At 41.4% G+C, this 25,860-nt stretch overlaps 1 protein-coding gene and 3 pseudogenes across 2 annotated transcripts; 1 reads left to right on the top strand and 3 right to left on the bottom strand.

The window, feature by feature from the left end:
- Positions 1-448, bottom strand: LOC108517488 (60S ribosomal protein L31 pseudogene; annotated as a pseudogene). Its single transcript, XR_001882116.1, has one exon. The product of XR_001882116.1 is annotated as a 60S ribosomal protein L31 pseudogene (transcript).
- Positions 449-4,452: 4,004 nt separating this feature from the next.
- LOC108517477 (keratin, type I cytoskeletal 18 pseudogene) lies at positions 4,453-8,032 on the bottom strand (annotated as a pseudogene).
- A 475-nt stretch (positions 8,033-8,507) lies between these two features.
- LOC108517490 (keratin, type I cytoskeletal 18 pseudogene) lies at positions 8,508-9,797 on the bottom strand (annotated as a pseudogene).
- A 3,297-nt stretch (positions 9,798-13,094) lies between these two features.
- CALHM6 (calcium homeostasis modulator family member 6) lies at positions 13,095-15,251 on the top strand. Its single transcript, XM_017855464.1, has 2 exons — positions 13,095-13,944; positions 14,749-15,251. The coding sequence occupies exons 1-2, from the start codon at positions 13,420-13,422 to the stop codon at positions 15,169-15,171; spliced, it is 948 nt and encodes a 315-aa protein (XP_017710953.1). The 5' UTR covers positions 13,095-13,419; the 3' UTR covers positions 15,172-15,251.
- The last annotated feature ends 10,609 nt before the right edge of the window (positions 15,252-25,860 follow it).

The following is a 25,860-nucleotide window of genomic DNA, read 5'->3' as shown; positions in this document are numbered from 1 at the left end:
AATTTTATAACTTTATTTGATGTATTTGATGATCAGCAATTAGTTCTCATCCACATTGACTGTCTGTAGATTTTTGAAAGTGGTAACAGGTACATAGGTACCCAAAGTATAGAGCTTATTTGGTGAATCTTCATCCTCATTACGTTTTCTGGACAGCCGCACACGGATTCGGTATGGGACATTCCTTATTCCTTTGGCCCAGACAGCTTTGTTGAGCCTGGTATCAATGCGCACATCTGGAGTTCCCATCTCCTTCATGGCAAATTTCCGAATCTCTTTGAGTGCCCGAGGGGCACGCTTCTTGAAGCCCACTCCATGGATGCGCTTGTGAATGTTGATGGTGTATTCTCGGGTCACCACCTCGTTGATGGCAGAACGGCTCTTTTTCTTCTCGCCACCCTTCTTTGCGGGAGCCATTCTGCCGGGTCCAAGTTAGAAAGGAAGCGGCAAAGCCACTATATTAACTTGGAGGAAGATTATGTAGCTAAAGAAAATACGACTCTAGGGGAAAGGATTGGAAAATAATGTGTCTACTATGTGTTGGCAACTACTAGCTATTTTTTTGGCAAGGCTTTATAAACTCAAAAAAAAGAATTGGTTGATTTGTTAACAAATATGAGAAAGAAAGGAGATATTTCAGAAAATTGGGGCCTTGCAAAATTGGAAATCCTAACAGGCTTTAAACTCCAAATACCAAGTCAGAAATTGAGAAAGCCTTGAAAGATGAAGCCCATTAAAATAACCTGTGGAACGGTAAAATTAAAAGTATGGTGTCTCCACCTATTGATAATGTCTTTCAATAGATTAAGGAATTTCAGGGCAGATAAAATTAAGGTATTCAATTGGATAAATACACAGGGCAAAGATCAAATTAAAGTTGTGGCTTTTCCACAGGAAATCATAGACTCATATATATTCAGGGTATCAGTAATGGCAAGAGAGAGATAAAGATAGAGAGACATGGAGATCTAGATAGAGAGGGAGGAAGAGACAGAGGAAGGTAGGGTGGATGGGAGGACCAGGGAAAGAGGGACAGAGAGAGAGAGAGACAGAGAGAGAGAGAGAGAGTGAGAGGCGGAGGATGGGGCAAGAAAGTAAAATGACAGAGTATGTCTGAGAACCATGTCTTGGAAAGAATGGTGGACATTGGCAAATACAGTTTACTGGAATCAAAGAAATAAGAAGCTTACTAAATTACCACTTGGCAAAAGCCATAAAAGTCCCTACCTTGAGTATATAGAAATGTTCCTTGATTTTCAGGACTCCACCCTCTGGAGGGTTTTCTGTTATCTTCCTTTGCCATGTACTAATGGGTATGTATTCATCTTGGGAACTGTGTAATTCTCTTAGTGCGTGTCCTACTTACGTAATGTCAGAAGACCATAGGTCTACTTGGGCTTGTGATTCCTTTGACTATAAATCTCTCTCAAATTTTAGTAAGCTTCTTATCTCTTTGATTGCAGCAAGCTGTATTTGTCAACAGCCACAGTTCCAAGCTATATTGGTCAATAGCCACAGTACTTTTCCAGAAATGATTCCATTCTTCTGCTTTCTTGCAAAGTAAATTTTCTTTCGTATACAAATGAATTGCTTGAAATGTTCTTGCTTATCTTTTCCAATTAGTATGTCTTCCATGTCTTTTCATCCATACCAGCACATACAGATCTACCTCAATGGTATGGATCTACTTTGTATTCTGTGCATAAATACTACATAATTTATTTAAATAGTACCCTACAACTTGACAATTTAGCAAGTTTCAAGTGATGCATTCTTTTTGGGAAGCTCTTCCATGACAGTTTATGCTGTCCATAGAGTTCATTTAAATTTCTTTTTTTTTTTTTTTTTTTTGAGACGGAGTCTCGCTGTGTTGCCCAGGCTGGAGTGCAGTGGCGCGATCTCGGCTCACTGCAAGCTCCACCTCCCAGGTTCACGCCATTCTCCCGCCTCAGCCTCCGAGTAGCTGGGACTACAGGCGCCCGCCACCTCGCCCGGCTAGTTTTTTGTATTTTAGTAGAGATGGGGTTTCACCATGTTAGCCAGGATGGTCTTGATCTCCTGACCTCGTGATCCACCCTCCTCGGCCTCCCAAAGTGCTGGGATTACAGGCTTGAGCCATCGCGCCCGGCCCGAGTTCATTTACATTTCTGAGATTTTATAATAGTGTCATCTATAATTTGAAGAACTAAAATTTTGTTTTATTAAATTATTTTAATTTTCTTCATTCTTATTCTTTAATCTTTTTTGTTATTTATGATTATTTTCTTTGGAAATTCATATCTCTGATCATATATCATAAATTAGTAAAGGAAATTTGAGTTCAAGAGAGCTGGGCTTGTGATGATAAATGCTGTATCACACATTATCACACATTGTGCTCTGCAGCTCTCATAATAATGCAGACTAACGGCATGACTCTGCTTGAAATATGACTGTTAGATTATAATACAACATTAATCTTGGCCCCAAGACCCTCCAAAGAGAGTAAAATCAAGTTAAGATTAAAATATCTTAGGTATCATGGGCAAGATGCAATGCTAGATGCCAAAATTAACAAGTTAATTTACAAAATCTGACACTCCTAATCCCAAAAGGAATATATTTCTGAATGTTAAAATTTGTGGATATATTCTGGATATATATTGTAGATGTATAAATTTGTGGATATATATTGTGGCTATCTCTCTCTTTGTCTCTCTCTGTGTCTCTCTCTCTCACCTTTGAAATAACAATTTGATTTGATGGGTGCTATGGTCTGAATGTTGGTGTCCCCCCAAAAGTCCTATGTTGGAACTTAATATCCAATATGATAGTATTAAGAGGTGAGGCCTGCTGAGAAGTGATTAAATCATGAGGGCTTCACTCTCATGAATGGGATTAGTGCCCTTACAAAAGTGGTTGAAGGGAGGTGCCTTGTCTCTTCCACCATGTGAAGACACAGGAAAGTTGCCATTTATGAGGAATAGGCTTTTATCAGACACCAAATCCGCTAGCATCTTGATCATGGACTTCTCAGCCTTCGGTACTGTGAGAAGTAAGTTTTGTTTATAAATTACCCAGTCTAAAGTATTTTGTTATAGCAGACTGGAACATTAAGACAATGAGCAAACATTGTTTGGCCAAAATTGCTAATAGACATAGGTCGTAAAAGCACAGAAGGAAAACTAACTAGGACCTTTAATAGCCTCCGAGTATCAGATGATGTTGATGATGGCGGTGACAACAACCACAGTAGCAATGATGATGTCAACAGAGACTTGGCCAGATCTAGGTTCTCTAAGTTGTTAAATCAAGTTTAGCCTAAAGCTGCCTCCTTACATATTTTATGTTCAGCCTAAAGGTTTCTCTGCAGTGTAAGCAGACTGTAACCTACTGTTGTGCCAGTCAACAAGTTTTGGCCAATCAAAGGGGTCAACTGTTCAAACTGTATTCAAACAAGGTAAATGCCAAGCTGTAATCAACCAGGCTGTTTCCATACCTCACTTCCGTTTTCGTACATCGCTTTCCTTTTCTGTCTATAAGTTTTCCACGGGATTCTCTCTGAGCCTACTCTGGCTCAAGAGGCTGCCAGATTCATGAATCATTCTTTGCTCAGTTAAACTCTGTTAAATTTAATGTGGCCATGGTTTTCTTTTAACAGAGTTAAAATAACTATCTGCTGCAAGAAAAAAACTAGTGTGTTAATCACTAAATACTTAAACTTTTGTGATAGGCTTAGGAAATTCATGCTAAGAGAGGAATAAAATCTTTAAAGAGATTTTTTGGAAATGTCATGGGATTGCCATTTAGCAAATGACAGCTCTGTGCCAAGGAAAGAGTCTGATCTTTCCCTCCTTCTGCTTTACACTTCCGTTGGAAAACTTTTATAAACATTTAAAATATCTCAAGATAATAGCATGTTCCAGATTTTCAAATATGTTATCTAACATGAGCAATACATCCACAAATTTTAACATTTAGAAAGATATTCCCCTTAAGAGTAGGAGTGTCAGATTTTGTAAACTAACTTGTTAATTTGGCATCTGGCATTTCTTCTTGCACATGTTACCTACGATATTTGAATCCTAATTTGATTTTACTCCTTTTGGAGGGTCTTGGGGCCAAGACTAATGTTGTATTAGAATCTAGCAGTCATATTCCAAGCAGGGTCATGCCATTAGTCTGCATTCTTATGAGAGCTGCAGAGAACAATGTTTGAGAACTAGCACACATGAAGACAAATGCAAGACACTTTCAGATTCACAGTGTGTATGTGCATTTCCTTTCAAGAAGTTTCTTTTCCAAGAAATGCTCTGTGGTTTCTGAAACCCATTCCTGACATTGAAAATGATAGCGCTGAAAACAAAGTACTACAGTTAAAGGAAACCAAAGAGAACCCATAACCATTGGCTTTACAGTGTGCTTAATGTGAGACTCAACTACTCATTTATTTATTTATTTACTTTGACCTCTGAACTTTGTATTGGCCTCCTGCTCCCCAAAGGGTCCCCTACTTCTGCTGGCTTAATGTCTCAGAACTTTGGTGTCATTGGTCTCAGACACCACTTTGCCAACCACTATCCGGCAGATGGTGGTCTTTTGGATGGTTTGCATGGAGTTGCTGCTGTCCAGGGCATCACCAAGATTGAAGTCCTCGCCATCTTCCAGCAGGCATTGGCAGGTGGCGATCTCAGCCTCCAGCTTGACCTTGATGTCCAGCAGAGCCTTGTACCCCTGTGCCTAGCGCTGTCCCCTTGCCTGGGTCTGTGCCAGCTCTGACTCCAGGTGCATCAGGATCCCATTGAGCTGCTCCATCTGCAGGTCATAGCAGGCCTCCACCTCCCTCAGGCTGCTCTCCAAGCTGGCCTTCAGATTTCTCATGGAGTCTAGGTCAATCTCCAAGGACTGGACTGTATGTCTCAGTTCTGTGAGCATCATCTCAGCAGCTCCAATCTCGGTGGACTGCATGGTGACCACTGTGTGCTCTTTTCAATCTGCTGAGACCAGTACTTGTCCAGCTTCTCTCAGTTCTTCCCAGACAGCTTGTCATATTGGGCCCAGATGTCTGCCATAATCTTGGCAAGATCCTGAGATTTGAGGGCATCTACCTCCACAGTCAGCCCAGAGCTGGCAGTCTCGGCTTGTAGGCCTTTTACTTCCTCTTCGCAGTTGGTTCTTCATGAAGAGCAGCTCCTTTTTGAGAGCTTCGATCTCTGTCTCCAGCTGCAGTTGAGTGACATTGGTGTCATCAATGACCTTGTGGACCCCATGGATGTCGTTCTCCACAGACTGGCACATGGCCAGCTCTGTCTCATACTTGACACTGAAGTCATCAGCAGCAAGACAGGCACTGCTGATCTGCAGAACGATGCGGGCATTGTCCACAGTATTTGCGAAGATTTGAGCCCTCAGGTCCTGATGGTCGTGAAGTAATGGCTCCAGTCTCTGGTCTGGGGTCCCTTCTTCTCCAGGTGCTCCTGGATTTTACTCTCCAGCTTCCAGTTCTCAGTCTCCAGGCTCCTCACTCTGTCCAGGTAGGAGGCCAGACAGTCATTCAGGCTTTGCATGGTCTCCTTCTCATTCTGGATGCCTCCTATTCCTGCCACATCCCTGGCCTTCCCCACGGTCAGGCCCCCAGATCCCATGCCGCCCCAGAAGCTGGTGGAATGCGACACAGAGATCCGGGAACCAGAGCCCCTGGTGCCTGCATAGACACTGGCCACACTGCTCAGCAGCCGGACGATGAAGCTGAGTCCCTGGACAGAACCCAGGGAATGGTAGTTGGTGGAGAAGGCGGAGCAAGTGGTGAAGCTCATGCTGTCCAGGGAGGAGAGCAAGAGGACAGGACTCAGGCTTTGCTGACGACTTTCTACTACTCATTTCTTAACAGCTAAAGCAAATCACAGGTTTTCAAAAGTGTAAAGATGTTTAAAATATTATTTAGTCTACCTCTCCACACCATTAGGGTGTTAGTCAATTTCCACTAAGGGCTGAACTTCTGAGCAATATCCTCTCAGAACANTTTTTAGTAGAGATGGGGTTTCACCATGTTAGCCAGGATGGTCTTGATCTCCTGACCTCGTGATCCACCCTCCTCGGCCTCCCAAAGTGCTGGGATTACAGGCTTGAGCCATCGCGCCCGGCCCGAGTTCATTTACATTTCTGAGATTTTATAATAGTGTCATCTATAATTTGAAGAACTAAAAATTTTGTTTTATTAAATTATTTTAATTTTCTTCATTCTTATTCTTTAATCTTTTTTGTTATTTATGATTATTTTCTTTGGAAATTCATATCTCTGATCATATATCATAAATTAGTAAAGGAAATTTGAGTTCAAGAGAGCTGGGCTTGTGATGATAAATGCTGTATCACACATTATCACACATTGTGCTCTGCAGCTCTCATAATAATGCAGACTAACGGCATGACTCTGCTTGAAATATGACTGTTAGATTATAATACAACATTAATCTTGGCCCCAAGACCCTCCAAAGAGAGTAAAATCAAGTTAAGATTAAAATATCTTAGGTATCATGGGCAAGATGCAATGCTAGATGCCAAAATTAACAAGTTAATTTACAAAATCTGACACTCCTAATCCCAAAAGGAATATATTTCTGAATGTTAAAATTTGTGGATATATTCTGGATATATATTGTAGATGTATAAATTTGTGGATATATATTGTGGCTATCTCTCTCTTTGTCTCTCTCTGTGTCTCTCTCTCTCACCTTTGAAATAACAATTTGATTTGATGGGTGCTATGGTCTGAATGTTGGTGTCCCCCCAAAAGTCCTATGTTGGAACTTAATATCCAATATGATAGTATTAAGAGGTGAGGCCTGCTGAGAAGTGATTAAATCATGAGGGCTTCACTCTCATGAATGGGATTAGTGCCCTTACAAAAGTGGTTGAAGGGAGGTGCCTTGTCTCTTCCACCATGTGAAGACACAGGAAAGTTGCCATTTATGAGGAATAGGCTTTTATCAGACACCAAATCCGCTAGCATCTTGATCATGGACTTCTCAGCCTTCGGTACTGTGAGAAGTAAGTTTTTGTTTATAAATTACCCAGTCTAAAGTATTTTGTTATAGCAGACTGGAACATTAAGACAATGAGCAAACATTGTTTGGCCAAAATTGCTAATAGACATAGGTCGTAAAAAGCACAGAAGGAAAACTAACTAGGACCTTTAATAGCCTCCGAGTATCAGATGATGTTGATGATGGCGGTGACAACAACCACAGTAGCAATGATGATGTCAACAGAGACTTGGCCAGATCTAGGTTCTCTAAGTTGTTAAATCAAGTTTAGCCTAAAGCTGCCTCCTTACATATTTTATGTTCAGCCTAAAGGTTTCTCTGCAGTGTAAGCAGACTGTAACCTACTGTTGTGCCAGTCAACAAGTTTTGGCCAATCAAAGGGGGTCAACTGTTCAAACTGTATTCAAACAAGGTAAATGCCAAGCTGTAATCAACCAGGCTGTTTCCATACCTCACTTCCGTTTTTCGTACATCGCTTTCCTTTTTCTGTCTATAAGTTTTCCACGGGATTCTCTCTGAGCCTACTCTGGCTCAAGAGGCTGCCAGATTCATGAATCATTCTTTGCTCAGTTAAACTCTGTTAAATTTAATGTGGCCATGGTTTTTCTTTTAACAGAGTTAAAATAACTATCTGCTGCAAGAAAAAAACTAGTGTGTTAATCACTAAATACTTAAACTTTTGTGATAGGCTTAGGAAATTCATGCTAAGAGAGGAATAAAAATCTTTAAAGAGATTTTTTGGAAATGTCATGGGATTGCCATTTAGCAAATGACAGCTCTGTGCCAAGGAAAGAGTCTGATCTTTCCCTCCTTCTGCTTTACACTTCCGTTGGAAAAACTTTTATAAACATTTAAAATATCTCAAGATAATAGCATGTTCCAGATTTTCAAATATGTTATCTAACATGAGCAATACATCCACAAATTTTAACATTTAGAAAGATATTCCCCTTAAGAGTAGGAGTGTCAGATTTTGTAAACTAACTTGTTAATTTGGCATCTGGCATTTCTTCTTGCACATGTTACCTACGATATTTGAATCCTAATTTGATTTTACTCCTTTTGGAGGGTCTTGGGGCCAAGACTAATGTTGTATTAGAATCTAGCAGTCATATTCCAAGCAGGGTCATGCCATTAGTCTGCATTCTTATGAGAGCTGCAGAGAACAATGTTTGAGAACTAGCACACATGAAGACAAATGCAAGACACTTTCAGATTCACAGTGTGTATGTGCATTTCCTTTCAAGAAGTTTCTTTTCCAAGAAATGCTCTGTGGTTTCTGAAACCCATTCCTGACATTGAAAATGATAGCGCTGAAAAACAAAGTACTACAGTTAAAGGAAACCAAAGAGAACCCATAACCATTGGCTTTACAGTGTGCTTAATGTGAGACTCAACTACTCATTTATTTATTTATTTACTTTGACCTCTGAACTTTGTATTGGCCTCCTGCTCCCCAAAGGGTCCCCTACTTCTGCTGGCTTAATGTCTCAGAACTTTGGTGTCATTGGTCTCAGACACCACTTTGCCAACCACTATCCGGCAGATGGTGGTCTTTTGGATGGTTTGCATGGAGTTGCTGCTGTCCAGGGCATCACCAAGATTGAAGTCCTCGCCATCTTCCAGCAGGCATTGGCAGGTGGCGATCTCAGCCTCCAGCTTGACCTTGATGTCCAGCAGAGCCTTGTACCCCTGTGCCTAGCGCTGTCCCCTTGCCTGGGTCTGTGCCAGCTCTGACTCCAGGTGCATCAGGATCCCATTGAGCTGCTCCATCTGCAGGTCATAGCAGGCCTCCACCTCCCTCAGGCTGCTCTCCAAGCTGGCCTTCAGATTTCTCATGGAGTCTAGGTCAATCTCCAAGGACTGGACTGTATGTCTCAGTTCTGTGAGCATCATCTCAGCAGCTCCAATCTCGGTGGACTGCATGGTGACCACTGTGTGCTCTTTTCAATCTGCTGAGACCAGTACTTGTCCAGCTTCTCTCAGTTCTTCCCAGACAGCTTGTCATATTGGGCCCAGATGTCTGCCATAATCTTGGCAAGATCCTGAGATTTGAGGGCATCTACCTCCACAGTCAGCCCAGAGCTGGCAGTCTCGGCTTGTAGGCCTTTTACTTCCTCTTCGCAGTTGGTTCTTCATGAAGAGCAGCTCCTTTTGAGAGCTTCGATCTCTGTCTCCAGCTGCAGTTGAGTGACATTGGTGTCATCAATGACCTTGTGGACCCCATGGATGTCGTTCTCCACAGACTGGCACATGGCCAGCTCTGTCTCATACTTGACACTGAAGTCATCAGCAGCAAGACAGGCACTGCTGATCTGCAGAACGATGCGGGCATTGTCCACAGTATTTGCGAAGATTTGAGCCCTCAGGTCCTGATGGTCGTGAAGTAATGGCTCCAGTCTCTGGTCTGGGGTCCCTTCTTCTCCAGGTGCTCCTGGATTTTACTCTCCAGCTTCCAGTTCTCAGTCTCCAGGCTCCTCACTCTGTCCAGGTAGGAGGCCAGACAGTCATTCAGGCTTTGCATGGTCTCCTTCTCATTCTGGATGCCTCCTATTCCTGCCACATCCCTGGCCTTCCCCACGGTCAGGCCCCAGATCCCATGCCGCCCCAGAAGCTGGTGGAATGCGACACAGAGATCCGGGAACCAGAGCCCCTGGTGCCTGCATAGACACTGGCCACACTGCTCAGCAGCCGGACGATGAAGCTGAGTCCCTGGACAGAACCCAGGGAATGGTAGTTGGTGGAGAAGGCGGAGCAAGTGGTGAAGCTCATGCTGTCCAGGGAGGAGAGCAAGAGGACAGGACTCAGGCTTTGCTGACGACTTTCTACTACTCATTTCTTAACAGCTAAAGCAAATCACAGGTTTTCAAAAGTGTAAAGATGTTTAAAATATTATTTAGTCTACCTCTCCACACCATTAGGGTGTTAGTCAATTTCCACTAAGGGCTGAACTTCTGAGCAATATCCTCTCAGAACAGAGCTGGGTATGGAGGCTGGGAATCTTCAATAGACCAAGAGCTAGAACCAGTCAATCCAGTGGTGGTGGGAGTGGATGGCGAGGTACTAGACTCAAAGCCAGATGCTGGGGAAACATTCAGGCTGGCAGGCAAAACCTGGACTCCCAATTATAGAAACTTGTACTAAGTTCTGAATGATCATTGCGTCTGGGAGATTTGTGTTTGGGAGAGTACAAAAACAGCAAACCCAGGAAGGGGTGTTTAGAGACAGAGGCTGACAAGACAATACGTCAGGATGCAGCTCAGTCTGTGATGTTTCAGAGGCAGAATTGCAGACTACATATTCTGGTCTATGAAGCACCTAAACCTGACCTTCCAACTTGCAGCTTTGGCCTCATGATGTGCCAACTTGCCTGTCATTCTCAATGCTCCCATTACTCTGGCCTTCTTTCCAACCAAGCTCCTTTGTACCCCAGACTCATTCAGATTAAATGTCATTTTCTCATAGAGGCTCTTTCAGGACACTCTCTAACTCCAATTTATCCTGTGCATAATCTTCAGGACCCCTCCTCTCCATTTCCTATACCATCTCTACTATAAGTTCAAAGATGGCTGGATACCTGTGTCTTCTTCCTTGTTGTATCCAGCAATTCCAAGTACTTTTGATAGACACCTGACATATTCTGAGTGTTTATTAAACATTTAAATGAATGACTGAATGAATAAATGAACTAATTAATAACTGGTTAACAAACGAATTAATCTAGGTGGGGGAGGGGGCTGATAGATTAAAGTTTCTATAAGTAAACATATTTCAAACAAATCATTGACTAAATAGCAGAAGCTGGAGAAGAGAAGGTGATGGACTTCTTTAGAGTCTTAATAAATGAAGGGAACAAAACCAGACCATAGGAATGAGGTGAAGGAGGAGATGGTGCTGATTAGATTGAGCCTTAGTGGATGATAAACCATTACAGCACAGTGGTAAAACCCTGGGATGGCTATCAGTAGGTAACCAGGAAAATGCCAGCCATCCCTCTTGGTTTGAGAGATGTGGGAGAATAAATTAATCTCACTCAAGAACACAGAAGGGTGCATTTTTATTAGGTTTCAGTTAGAGGAGATTTGGATAAAGCCATCTGCACAAAGGTTGTGGATATACTGATGTTTGTGCATGATGGAATATGGGAAGGGTAGAGGAGAGAGGACACATCTTAGAGTATTATGGTAGAGGTGAAGAAGAGTGCAGCAGTAGGAGGAGAGTTACTCAAGGCACAAGGGAAGAAATTTATCTTGGAAGATGAAAAATTACAAAGATAATGGTCATAGCAGAAGTGATTTGCTTCAAACATGCAACTTTGCTGCAAGTTGACAGGAAGCCTGGCAGTATCTGGTCTAAACTCAGAGAAGGGGGCTCCAACTTTCCTGCATGACCATGAAGACCCTCATCTGGGTTTAGCCTCTAAACACACAGAAAAAAGATATCTATTTCCCACACCACTATGGAATGACAGCTTTTGGCACTATGCTAGGCACCCTGCTGGTGGTGTTGGAGAGGGAGTAGTTAAGAAGGCAAGTTGGACTAAGAAAATAATAATAAATTGCTTGTCCCTTCTCTAACAATTCATTTGGTTCCACGGGCTACCTATTCTTCCCGGATAAAATAAGGCAAGCCTAGTGGATGGGCACCAGTAAGAACCATTTCATTGTGAACTGCCCGCCCAAGCTCCATATCCAGATTCTCTCCTTGTGGTGAAGCAGACAGCTAAGGTGTACACCAATTCTTTTAAGGTAGCAGAGTCATTGAGTCACTTAATACTATCCACTGAATTAATCCTGGGTTTAAAATTCAAAATTCAGTATTCATCAAGATTCTTAAGTTATGTACAATGTAATTATTTGTTGTCTGTTCCCCAAATTGCATTGTAAGGGGTAAACTCTCACACTGAGCATTCATTTAATAGACATACCCTATAGGTAGAGACACTTTACATATGCTACTCAATCTACTAATATCAATAATCTTGAAAAGTGGGCACCATTATCCTTCTTTTACAAAGAAGGATGCTGTGTCTCAGAGGGGCATACTTGTTAAATACACCACAGACACGATGCACTTGACTTCAAAGTCCATGTTCTTTCAAGCACACCTCAGCTCACTGTGACCTACTCTGGAGTCACACAGAGTAAGACTCAGTATCACAAAAGTGGTTACAGTGTTTGTGTCAGAACAATGCTGCCTTGAGAAAACTGAAGGTGGAGGAAACAACATTTGATAGATGTAGCTGCAGTTTGCAATTTTGGGTTCAACTAGTATTCTTTGAACAATCATGTATCTCCTTCTGTGCTGATTAGCTTGGTAGCCAGAGTCAGAATTTTACCCTTCTATAACACTGACAGTGTTATGACATACCTGAAAGAAAATAACATTTGTATTGATGAGTAAATCAATACAGTATATTTGGTCTGATGTCCTGAAGGAGATCAGGTAGAGGAGAGGAGTCAGTGTGAACTAGGCTGGTGGTTCTGTCCACGGTGGAGACAGAAAGGGTGCCGCACATCATAGAAGTACCAGAACTTGGCCGGTCGCGGTGGCTCACGCCTTTAACCCCAGCACTTTGGGAGGCCGAGACGGGCGGATCACGAGGTCAGGAGATCGAGACCATCCTGGCTAACACGGTGAAACCCCGTCTCTACTAAAAATACAATATATATATATATAGCGGGGCGTAGTGGCGGGCGTCTGCAGTCCCAGCTACACGGGAGGCTGAGGCAGGAGAATGGCGTGAACCCAGGGGGCGCAGCTTGCAGTGAGCCGAGATCGCGCCACTGCACTCCAGCCTGGGCGACTGAGCGAGACTCCAGAACTTGAGCTGCACTTTGCTATGATTTAGCTTATGAAAGAGGAACCAGAAATTTGTCCTTGAATAATGTTTCCCGTAAGTCGTCAGTTTTTCGATAATTATTTGGTTTTACTGTGATCTGGCTTAGTGACTAGGGTGGCTGCAATAGAGGAAAATCTGGTATTTCCCAGTTTTCCCAACTGGTGGCCATGGGTCAAGAAGGACTTGTAGTTTCCTGGTTCGTTGTCAGATTGGTGGTAACAAAGGAACAAGGTCAATCTTCTGTCAGAGTTCCTGAATTGGGGGAGGAAGATAATTTGTGCCTCTGTCTTTGGAATGGGGTGGGTGCTAGAGAGGTCAAGGGTCCAGGAGGTGTTTGTTTGCCTGGTTCTCTTCGTTAACCAGAGCTGGTGTGGCTGAAATGAGAAAGTGAAACTTGAGGAAGGTCTGAGAAGCCCTCTTCCCTTTTAAAACAGCTGCTTCTCGCAGAGTGGAAAGCCCCGGTCCCCAGTCCACCAAAACCATTTGACAAGCAGGACAGCGAAGAGGCAGAAGGATTTGGGCCTCTCCGCGACGCCCCGGCGGACGAAGCTCATGGAGAAGTTTCAGGCAGTGCTGGACCTCCACCTCAAGCACCACAGCGCCCTGGGCTACGGCCTGGTGACCCTGCTGACGGCGGGCGGGGAGCGCATCTTCTCCGCCGTGGTGTTCCAGTGCCCGTGCAGCGCCGCCTGGAACCTGCCCTACGGCCTGGTCTTCTTGCTGGTGCCGGCGCTCGCGCTCTTCCTCCTGGGCTATGTGCTGAGCGCACGCACGTGGCGCCTGATCACCGGCTGCGGCTGCAGAGCCCGCGCGAGTTGCGGATCTGGGCTGCGCGGCTCCCTGGTGTGCGCGCAGCTCAGCGCGGCCGCCGCGCTCGCGCCCCTCACTTGGGTGGCCGTGGCGCTGCTCGGGGGCGCCTTTTACGAGTGCGCGGCCAGCGGGAGTGCGGTCTTAGCGCAGCGCCTGTGCCTCCACCGCGACCACAACTGCGCCGCCGAGCTGCCGCTGGTGCCCTGCCACCAGGCCAAGACGTCGGACGTGCAGGACCTGCTGAAGGATCTGAAGGCTCAGTCGCAGGTCTGCCGCTGGCGCTGGGGGCGTTTGGGGAGAGCTGAGGGGCCGAGATTTCGTTGGGCCTTTGGGGTGAGGGAAAAATCGGTGACTTTTCTCCAGATATACAATGCCTAAGAAAATCTAGAATGGCTCCTTGCATCTAATTTGCCGTCAAGCGAATATCTTCCTGTAGTATCTGCCACTGTACATGAATCGTGGAAAGTGGGAGTGAGAGTGGGCACACCTACTCTGTGCCAGATACTGCGCTAGGCCCTTGACCGCCTGCATTATTTTTACGTCTCACAACAGCTCTGTTGGGTGCAAAATTGCGGTTTTGCCATTAAGAGTAATAGTTTCATATCTCCACTATTTAGCGACTTCACTGAGTCTAAGTAGTTTGCCCAGTCAGTAGAAAGCAGAAGAATTGTTACAATTAAAGGGATCGATACAATAAAATGGGTCTGTCTGACTGTAAAGCCACCACCCCACATTGCATCTGGACTTAGAAAGCTCAGAAGTTCTTTAAAATGAACACTTCTTTCCCAGGATTTGCAGAAGTTCCACGTTTTGAGTTCTAAGGGAGTGGTATGGGCTCCTCCCTGGGCAGAATCAGTGCATAACTTGGACTACAGTTGACCTTCCAAGCAAGCAGTTGTACTGGGGGGCGAGGGAGGTTACTGCGACACCTTACTCTTAAGGAATTAAGACCTAAAACTGTTGCTTGTTTATCATCATAACTGGCGAGTAGTTGAATCTTTATCTGAGGATTTTAAAATTTCTTGTAAAAAAAAAAAAAGTAACTAAATTACTATTTTGTGTTTTCTTAAGGTGTTGGGCTGGATCTTGATAGCAGCTGTTATCATCATCCTTCTGATTTTTACATGTGTCAGCCGATGCCTGTCTCCAGTTAGTTTTCTGCAGCTGAAGTTCTGGAAAATCTATTTGGAAAAGGAGCAGCAGATCCTTAAAAGTAAAGCCACAGAGCATGCAACTGAATTGGCAAAAGAGAATGTTAAATGTTTCTTTGAGGGCTCCCATCCAAAAGAATGTAACACTCCGAGCGTTAAAGAGTGGCAGCAAATTTCATCACTGTATACTTTCAATCAGAAGGACCAGTACTACAGCATGTTGCACAAATATGTTAACAGAAAAGAGAAGACTCACAGTATCAGGTCTACTGAAGGAGATACAGTGATTCCTGTTCTTGGCTTTGTAGATTCAACTGGTATAAACAGCACTCCTGGGTTATGACCTTCTGAATGAATAGAAAAAAGAAGTTATTTGGAATTACTGCTTTATGAAAAAATAAACATTGGTATTTTTAGGACTGCTTTTTTTCTTCCAAATTGTGGAATTTTATATCTGAAATTAAAATATAGAGCTTAACGTCTTTATAATATTATTTAAAACAAACAAAAAAAGAAAATGATTCATCCAAAGTAAAACTAGAACTAAAAGTCTTATATCCTTGTTCTAGAGTCCTTTTCAAATAAAAGACTTTTGGAGCAAAAACACTGACAGAACAATTGAACTTCAGACATTTCTGTTAGGTTATCTGATGTTAATTTCAAGTTCATTTTCTTGCCTACAACATCTTGTTAAGAACTTTAAGATTATGGCATTCTAACTGGTTCTATAGCACAATGGAGGGCACATTGGGCTTCTAGCTGAACCTGCTGTGGGCATTCAAAAATTAGAGCATTTTGTGACTCTAATAGGGTTACAATAATAAATTAATCATGAAAAGGAAAATAAACTTTTAAAATATGGAATCTGAAAAGTAGTTAAGAGAATTGCAGGCAACAACTGTTGTTTTAGTTTATAGGATCAGAGGAAAAGTATTAAAGCTTATATGTTATAGTAAATTTAAAATAAACACAAAAGTAGAGAGGATAGTTTTATGAGCCTCCAAGTGTTGTTATGCAGCTTCAACAGAGTTGGGAAGTCAGATAAAACCAATACCATACAAATAATTGCAAATTGTGACCTGATTTAGATTAGGGGAGAAGGGATTTGGGGAAGCTTTTTAAAAACTGAATCCTGTAAGGTAGCAAGAAGGAGCATTTCAGTCATACTGAAAGTCATACTGAGCATTTCAGTCATACAGATAAAACCAATACCATACAAACAAATGCAAATTGTGACCTGATTTAGATTAGGGGAGAAGGGATTTGGGGAAGCTTTTTAAAAACTGAATCCTGTAGGGTAGCAAGAAGGAGCATTTCAGTCATACTGAAGGAATAGTATGTGCAAAGACTAGGGTGAAAAAGATGTTAGCAGAGTTGGAAACCTGAAAGGCGACTGAAAAAAATGAGCAAGGGACTGAGTGTGCAGTGCCTGGAAACCATGAGAAGGATTTTGGTTTTCATCATATGAGCATTTTAGGAAGACGGTTTGCTTTTCTTGAGAGAAAAGGAATGACACGGGAAGCAGGAGAGCCAGTGTAGAAGTAGAGAGACCAACTGGGAGACTACTGCAGTAGAAATAGGTAGGAGTGAACTTGAACTGAGTGGATGGGGACTAAAATGGAAAAAGTAGATCGATTCAAGGTAGACTTTGTACATAGACGTGGCAGGATTTGTTGATAGAAAGGCTCTAAAGATTTGGTGAGAGCAATTGTATCTACAGATAAAATTCTGTAACTTTATAATGCCAGGACTTTTCAGTGATCCTTTCTTCCGTTAGCTTGTCACTCCTGTCCATTCCCCAAATTTATGGCTGTTTTCTGAATTTTAAAAAATGACATACAAAAACTTTATAAAATAATTGAGCACTGGTCTTATTTAGCCCTTTTTCCTCTTTTGGCAAATGCTTATGCTGGTTTCTGTTTACCTTGCCTGCATTAGGCCGTTAAAGAGAACTAAGCTTCAGGGAGGAATATCTTGTTGTTGAGAGTCATGTGTAACAAGAAAGTTGGCAGCAGAAACAGCATGATCAGTTTTTTTTTTTATTCCCTAAAAGAATGCTTTTGAAAAGCATATCCTGCCTACTTTCATTTTTACTTCCTTTATTTCATTTTCCAATTTCTTCTTCCTTTTTCTTCTGAGACAGGATCTCACTCTCACCCAGGCTGGAGTGTAATGGCAAGATCTTGGCTCACTGCAAACCCTGCCTCCCTGGCTCAAGTGATCCTCCCACCTCAGCCTCCTGAGTAGCTGGGACCACAGGCATGTGCCACCATGCCCAGCTAATTTTTGTATTTTTCGTAGAAATGGGGTTTTGCCATGTTGCCCAGGTTGGTCTCGAACTCCTGGGCTCAAGTAATCTGCTCACTTCAGCCTCTCAAAGTGCTGGGATTACAGATGCGAGCCACTGCGCCCAGCCTCCAATATCTTTTTGTACATTCGTCCCTTTCAAAACATTTTTTTATGTTGTGTAACTTATACTTGCATCTTCAGTAGTAACATATTGTCTCCATTTTATTGATTCATGTTCCACCTCCTCTTGCACAGTCTTTAATAATTATTGTGAAAATATATATACTTAAGAAAAAAATTGTAATGGTAGAGAATGGTGAGAAGTAAAATAAAATTACCTCATTCCTTTGCAATATATTCTTCTCAGAAGTAGCCATGTATGAACTCTGTGTCTGCATAAACACTATCAAAAATGTTGTTCTGTAACTTTTACACATAAAATATCATTATTCCATGTCATCATGTGACCATTTACCTCATTAAAAAAAATTGCCACGCCTGTAATCCCAGCACTTTGGGAGGCCAAGGGGCGCGGATCACGAGGTCAGGAGATCGAGACCGATCCTGGCTAACACGGTGTGGGGGTTTTTTTTTATTCAAACCCCGTCTCTCTACTAAAAATTACAAAAAATTAGCCCGGGCATGCCTGTGGCAGGGGCGCTGCTAGTCCCAGCTACTCAGAGAGACTGAGGCAGGAGAATGGTGTGAAGCCGGGGAAAAAGCGCAAAGAAAGAGGTCGAGAAAACGACAAGAAAAAAAAAAAAACACAACCATACGCAACCTAAGACCGAAAAACACGTGGAGCTTGCAGTGAGCCGAGGGATCGTCGCCACTGCCCACTCCGCCTGGGCAGACAGAGCGCAGACTCGCGTCGCTCAAAAAAAAAAAAAAAAAAAAAAAAAAAGAAAAAAAAAAAAAGAAATGGTTGGCCTACAGTAGTATTTTTATATTTTACTGGTTAGTAGGATATTATCCCTTTTTTGTTAACCCCACCCACCAGTCCCCAGACACATGCACACACATTCATAAAGTGTAGAAAGGTAAGCACGAAATTGTCAAATGTGGTCCCTTCTGAAGACTAAGATTGGTGCAGGAATTTTTTTAATTTCATGCACTTTTGATCTTTGAGGTTGTTGTAATGAATAACAAATATTAAATGTATAATTAGAAAATTTTAAAAAGTAACGTTACCCTGGTGTAGAGTTTTACAGTCAACAAAGCAGTTTTGCATCTTTCATTTCATTTCATTTTCACAAGTTTCCAGGATACCCATGAAACACCTCACTCATATTTACAAACAATGAATCGAAAGTTAAAGAGGTTACATTATTAATCCAAAGTTACATGTCAATAAAGGCAAAACCAAAGGTAGGGTACGGATGCTCCCCAGATGATGTAGTTTAATGTGGCTACTGGCTGTTTTTATTACTGGGTCAGATTTTTCCCTTCCTAGCCCATGTACCTTTGTGGACAGAAGAGATACAGATATCCTTAGTGACCTTCAATATTTGACATTTTATCTTGAAACTCAGCAACTACTAATAGCAAAGACCACTTTGAATAAACATGATGAGACTGAGACACAGTAAGTTATTTCTTGGTGGGAACAAGGTCACTGCTATTTGGCAGAAGTCACCACTCGTCTGGGCCTGGCCCAAACAGGCTGCATCATGGGCTAAAGAAACAATTCCAAACTCAGTATGTATTTATTTGCTTGTTTAGCAAATGATTCTTCATCATCACCCCCAGCTTTATGCTGTCCTGAACCCTTAACCTTTAAAGAGATTCAGATGCAGAATCTGCTATTAATATCTGCTGGAAAACAACCACATTGTTGTAAGAGATGATTCTACATTTTACTGAGTACTGGCAAGATAATAAACTTGCAAGGCATAAGATTAAGAATGGCCTCCTTGCTTTATCCAAAGCCATGGCTAGAAATATCAATGCTCAATGAACTGACTAAAGAAGCAAGTCCTGAGGGGAAAATCTGAAAATAGAATTTGCCAAATACTCAAATGTCTCTGGCTGAAAAACATCTTGGAACTCTAAATTTCACAGCATCCTGCATCTTATCTACCAGGTGGCCTACAATAAATTATTCTTCCCAAGACAGAAGATGGAGAAACCTTCCCTCTCTGAGTCAGCCCCAGCAGCAGTAGCCAGGGCATGTTTTGACAGCAGCGCACTCCCACTGAGTGCCTAGCACACTTCACACACTGAGCCTACCCCAAAAGCGAAGCCTTTAGTTGACTTAATTTTGTCCCTTTCTCTTCATTACCTACTTATGAAATATCTCTTGTAAATTGCAATGTAAGGACTGTGGAATTGATCGTATTATATTCTTATCCAGTGAAAAAGACTGAAATTCGGGCTGGCACAGTGTCTCATGCCTATGATCCCAGCACTCTGGGAAGCTAAGGCAGGAGAATTGCTTAAGACCAGGAATTCTGAGACCAGCCTGAGAAACATAGCAGGATCTTATCTCTACCAAAAAAAAAGTTATCTGGGTGTGGTACTGTGCACCTGTAGTACCAGCTACCCTGGAGGCTGCGGTGGGTGGATCACTTGAGCCCAGGAGTCCGAGATAGCAGTGAGCTATTATTGCGCCACTGTACTCCAGCCTGGGTGGCAGAACAAGACATGTCTCTAAATAAATAAATACATACATAAAATACTTTTTAAAAAGATCCAAATCAAAAAGAGGAATATTCTTTCAAGACTGTTTGCCACAAGGTCTAGAATATTAAGAAGTTCCAAATGAAAGGAATATTCTACAAGATCAGGCAATTTATTGTCATTTTAAAAATTATGAGATATGAACAACAGAGAAGGATATATGAAACATTTAGGTACCATTTAATAATGATTACAAAGCAAACATCTATGTAACCACCGAAGAGTGGAAGGAAATGTACATTTCCAGCACCCCAGCAACCCCTGCCTCATACACCCCTTCACAATTCCAACTCTTTCCACCTGGAAGTGAGAAGTGATCATTTATTTCTTTTTTCATAGTTTTACCACATAAGAGTGCATTCCTAAACTATCTATGCTTAGTTTTGCTGGTTTTTGAACTTTAAATGAATACAATCACGCTCTGATAATTTTTTTGTGATATTCTTTTTGTTTTTAAGAGAGTAATCCATATTATGTCTGGGACATTTTGTTTATTTTGATTGCTGTGTGGTATTTTATTGTTCAAATATCTCATAATGTAGTCCATTTAACTGCTGATGGACATTTGGGTTCCCAGTTCTGGCTCTTATCAGCACTGCTAGTATGAACATTCATGGACTTCTACTCTGAGAAACACGAGCAAGTGTTTCTTCAGAGTGTGTTTCTGGGAATCAGTGGTAGCATGAGAGTATGCACATATTCCAGTTTGTTGTATCATATCAAATATAAAGGATTATATCAATTTATACCACTAAAAGAGTTCTCATTGCTTCTTACTTCTGCAACATTTGGTATTTCTAGTTATTTACTTTTTGTCAGGGGAATATGTAATGGTATCTCTCATTGTGGTTTCAATTGACATTTCCCCAATCATTACAGGCTTTAGGCATCTATACATCTCTTTTCTAGCCGTTTGGATATCCTCTTTTATGAAATGCCTATTCAAGCCTTTTGCCCAGTTTTTACGTTTAGTTTGTCTTCTTCCTGTTAATTCATAGGATTTCGTTATTATTTCATTCACTTAAACCAACAAATATTTATTGAGTGCCTGATACATTTGGGCATGTTCTAGCACATGTCAATGAAGCAAAACCAAAGCTCTGTCCTTGTGGAGCTTACATTCTAGGGGGAAGAGGAGGAAAAAAGAGCAGGCATAAATAATAACAATAACAATAAGAAATAAATAAATAAATGGGTATGTAAGGAGAAGATTAATACTGTGAAAGAAAGAAAAAGGAGAGCACCCCAAGAAGCATTAGAAAGGCTGGAGATTGGAGAGCTGTTGCCCTCATGAAACGCAATCTTTGAGCAAAGATTGAAGGCATGAAGGGTTAATCAGCGTGGTCTGAGAATGGCGAATTAGGAGACAGAAGTAGGCCATGAAGTCAGAGAGATAAAGGGGTTGGGGACAGATTATGTAAGCCTTTGGACCATTCTAAGCACTCTAGCTTTTATTCTGAATGAGCTGAACAACTACCTCACACATTCCCTACAACAGGAGTCCCCAACCAACCTTTTTAGCACCAGAGACTGGTTTCTTGGAAGACAGTTTTTCCATGGACAGGCATCAGGGTGGGTGGTTTCAGGATGACTCAAGTGCATTACATTTATTGTGCACTTTATTTCTATTATTATTACATTGTAATAATGAAATAATTATACAACTCACCATAATGCACAATCAGTGGCAACCCTGAGATTGTTTTCCTGCAACTAGACGGTCCCATCTGGGGGTAACGGGAGACAATGACAGATCATCAGACATTAGATTCTCGTAAGGAGCATGCAACTTAGATTCCTCAACTTAGATGCTGCCGATTTAACAGGAGGTGGAGCTCAGACAGTAATCCAAGTAATGGGGAGTAGCTGTAAATACAGATGAAGCTTCACTTGCTCTCCCATTGCTCACCTCCTGCTGTGTGACCCAGTTCCTAACAGGACATGGACTGATACCAGTCCATGGTCCAGGGATTAGGGACCCCTGCCCTACAGCACTGAAATGATCTGATGACTGAAGCTGACCGTTGGACTTTCTGGGATAATCAACAGAGGATAAGAACATACTGACTTAAAAGACAGGAAATGATGCTCTCTTTTAGAATGTAGGTAGCCATAACTCTTGAGCTAAGGAAAGATACCTAAGACCAAATAGAATGTGTTACTGTGGAATTAAAGTCAGATGGTAAGTGTATGGGCATGTATGCGTGGTGTGCATGAGTTTACTTATGGTACTTTGAGTACTTTTTTTATAGTTTGTTTTGCTAGGAGAATATTATGTGAGAAACTTGGTGTGATAAAATTATTGATACTGGTGATAAATGGACTTGTATATTCAGTAGTCACAGCTTGCTTCTAAAACTCTGCAACTCACTTTTCAGTGACCCTCCTTGTCAAGTTTTGGGCCCTATTTAACTAATACCCTCAGGGTCACCATCTACTCCTTAATATATTTACTTTCAGCCATTCAAGAAATATCCCTCAGTATCTGTGGAGGATTTGTTCCAGGACCCTCCATGGATACCAAATCCATGGATACTCAAGTCCCTTGTACAAAATAGTGCAGCATTTGTATATAACCTATGCACATCCTCCTGTTAATTTTAAATCATCTTTAGATTATTTATAATACCTACTACAGTGAAAACGCTATGTAAATAGTTGTTATACTGTATTGTTTAGGGAATAATGACAAGAAAAAAGTTTATACATATTCAGTACGGATGTTCAGTGAGGTCGCAACTACCGAAATTTTTTTCCAAATATTTTTGACCTATAGTTAGTTGGTTGAATCCATGGATATGGACAACTGATTGTATTGAGAGGGGATACCATATGTGGGAGTCTTTATAATCCCATGATTCAGAGCTCAGACACTAGAGGCAGATAACTCTGGGTTTATTGCTTGGCCTCTACTAAGGATGTGACTTTAAATGCCTCTCCAAATCTCAGTTTCAGCATTTGTAAAATGTGGAATAATCGTATTATTTACCCAGACGATTTTGTGAGGATTAAATGAGATAATGCCTAGAAAATGCTCAATAAACAAAATGTATTGTTATTATTATAAGGCAGTAGCCTAAAGGGATGAGAAAAGGAGAGAAATAAGATGTTACTTCTACTCTCAAAAAATCAGTAGGCAAATATGTAAATAATTAGCTTAATGGGAATAAATAAAACTATAATAAAAGAATAAGCAAAGTGTTTTGAGAATATAGATCTGCCTAGGAACATTAGCATAAATTTTATTAAAGAGGAAATATTTTAGCTAAGGCTTGAGAATGAGTTAGATTCCAGTAATCAGGGCTGAAAAGTAAAGGCTACTGAAAGTCTAACCTAATAAACTTGCTGGCTACCCAGAGCCCCCAATGAAGGTCCCTTCCATTATATTCCTACTGAACAGTGCTTTCTAAAACATACTAATCAGTATCAAGTCCTTAAGGATTCCCCACCAACGTGCCGTTTCAGGGTTTCTCCACAGTGGCCCATCCCTTTGGCATGTTCTTTTCTTCAGTTCATTCTCTTTTGGTGGTGGTACAGGAGGGGGTTGTTATATTTCTTGATGTAATATTTCATTCAGTATGATTCAGTATGGATAGAATTTTTTTGTTTTTGTTTTGTTTTGTTTTTTGTTGCCCAGGCTGGAGTGCAATGGCACAATCTTGGCTCACTGCAACCTCCACCTCCCAGGTTCAAGAGAGCCTCCCGAGTAGCTGGGATTACAGGTGCCCGCCACCACACCTAGCTAATTTTTGTATTTTTAGTATAGACGGGGTTTCACCATGTTGGCCAGGCAAGTCTCCTGACTTGAGGCGATCTACCTGCTTCGGCCTCCCAAAGTGCTGGGATTATAGGCGTCAGCCACTGTACCTGGCCTTGGATAGATTTTTTTTTTTTTTTTTTTAACAGTGACAGCTTAAGAATCTAACTCAAACCAATGTTGCTATGGAAAACTAACTTTCTCAGAACTCTTCTCGGCATGCTCATGGTGTTCTGGTGATCTTTACTTATGTATTAAACTGTGCCAGTCACCAAGAACCCAAAATCCACAAATAATTTTAGTTTAACACTCTTTGTGGATCAAAACAAACCAAATCCTCGCTATATATGAAGCTCTCAGGTGGTTCCTTATTTTTTCTTTCTGTCAGAAAATTTCCCCCTCTTAAAGTCACTTACCTGTTTTTTCAGTAATATTTGATGCCACAGCTGAATGCACTGTATTACTTTGTATAAAAGGTCAGATGTAAGGTGCTGAGATGAATTCCAAATTTCACAGACTCTGTCTCCTCTGATCCTGGGTTACTCTAATAGTCTACTACCTGGTTTATATATCTGCAGTGTCTCTCTCTTTTTTAAAAAACATTTATTATTATTTTATTATTTCAGTAGCTTTTGTGGGACAAGTGGGTTTGGGTTTCATGGATGAATTCTATAGTGGTGAATTCTGAGATTTTAGTGCACTCATCATCTGAGTAGTGTACATCGTACCCAATATTTAATGTTTTATCCCTCACTCCCCTCTCATCCTCCCCACTACCGAGTCCCCAAAGTCTGTTATATCACTCTGTATTGTCTCTGCATCCTCGTAGCTTAGCTCCCACTTCAAGTGAGAACATACTGTATTTGACTTTCTATTCCTGAGTTACTTCACTTAGAATAAGGCCCTCCAGCTCTATCCAAGTTGCTGCAAAAGACATTATTTCGTTTCTTATTATGGCTAAGTAGGATTCCATGGTGTATATATACCACAATTTATTTATCCACTCATTGGTCAATGGGTATTTAGGTTTGTTCCATATCTTTGTAATTGTGAATTTTGCTGCTATAAACATGCATTGCGCATGTGTCTTCTTGATATAATGACCTTCTTTCCTTTGGGTAGATACCCAGTAGTGGGACTGCTGGATCAAATGGTAGACCTACTTTTAGTTTGTTAAGGAATCTCCATACTGTCTTCCATACAGGTTGCATTAATTTACATTCCCACTAGCCGTGTAAAAATGTTCCCTTTTTACTACGTCTATGCCAACATCTATTGTTTTTTTGACTTTTGAATTATGGCCATTCTTGCAGGAGTAAGGTGGTATCTCATTGTGGTTTTACTTTGCATTTTCCTGAGGGTTAGTGAGGCTGAGCGTTTTTTCGTATGTTTGTTGGCCCATTGTATATCTTCTTTTGAGACATGTCTATTCATGAAAATGCAGGATCAATTTTCCTAAAACACATCCTATCACCCAGACTGAGAGATCCCCATTGTCTGTTTTATCAAATCTAGACTCTAAGCTCCATGTATTAAAGGAGACTACTACTCAATTTCTGACACAAGCTGCATTTATTGCTGGATAAGCCAAAGAGCTTGTAGGTCACAGTCTCTTTAGACAAATCTGCTAATTTTATACAGAGTTTTGGGAAATGCCCCAAGCAGCCCCTTCACTTCATCTCACCTATCTATGTTTATTTTTTCAATATTATATAATAGTATCCAATCTCTGACTCAATCAAGCCTTCTGATCATTCAACCAGCTGAAACATACCTGGCTCAGTCACATTTCTCCATTCAACTGATTTCTTTTTTCTCTCATTACCGCAATGTCAGGTCTGGAATTTTATTTTACCCTATTTACAAGCTAATAGTCTATTACTATATCATGAAACTTGGCAGAAGAGGTGAAATGTCTAGTCTAGTGACAAAAATTGTATTAATCACAACAGCACAAATAGCATGAGCATCATGTTTGCATTGATTCCCCTTGTCCCTAAGCCCTACAGGGGCAACAGAGATGACTAAGATGGATATTTGCACACACAGTAGGTTGCATTACTGGAGAGAACAATGAGCTTGGGGAACTGCCATTTTATGGGAACTAATAACCAAACCTGTTCTTTGTCCAAAAAGGAGACTTTACTTCAACTCTTAAATTTGCTTGCTGCAAACACAACTCTAAGAAATGACCTGGGTAAAAAGCAGTCAGAGCTTTGCAATCTTGGCATATGGCAAGACGTGAGAGTGTGAGAGACTGAGAAGGACAATCTTCCAGCTGTCAGTATTTTCCAAGTCCTATTTCTT

Source organism: Rhinopithecus bieti, unplaced genomic scaffold, assembly GCF_001698545.2.
Source record: "Rhinopithecus bieti isolate Rb0 unplaced genomic scaffold, ASM169854v2 scaffold_41207, whole genome shotgun sequence".
In the NCBI taxonomy this organism is placed as follows: domain Eukaryota; kingdom Metazoa; phylum Chordata; class Mammalia; order Primates; family Cercopithecidae; genus Rhinopithecus; species Rhinopithecus bieti.
Note: the sequence above shows the minus strand (reverse complement) of the source record. Positions and strands in the feature narration are given on the sequence as shown.

What these genes read in the sequence shown, in the direction of transcription:
- CALHM6 (XM_017855464.1), top strand. Translation starts at nt 13,420, where the DNA reads ATGGAGAAGTTTCAGGCAGTGCTGGACCTCCACCTCAAGCACCACAGC. An exon ending in ATCTGAAGGCTCAGTCGCAG is followed by an intron (nt 13,945 to 14,748) that starts GTCTGCCGCTGG and finishes TGTTTTCTTAAG; the next exon opens with GTGTTGGGCTGGATCTTGAT.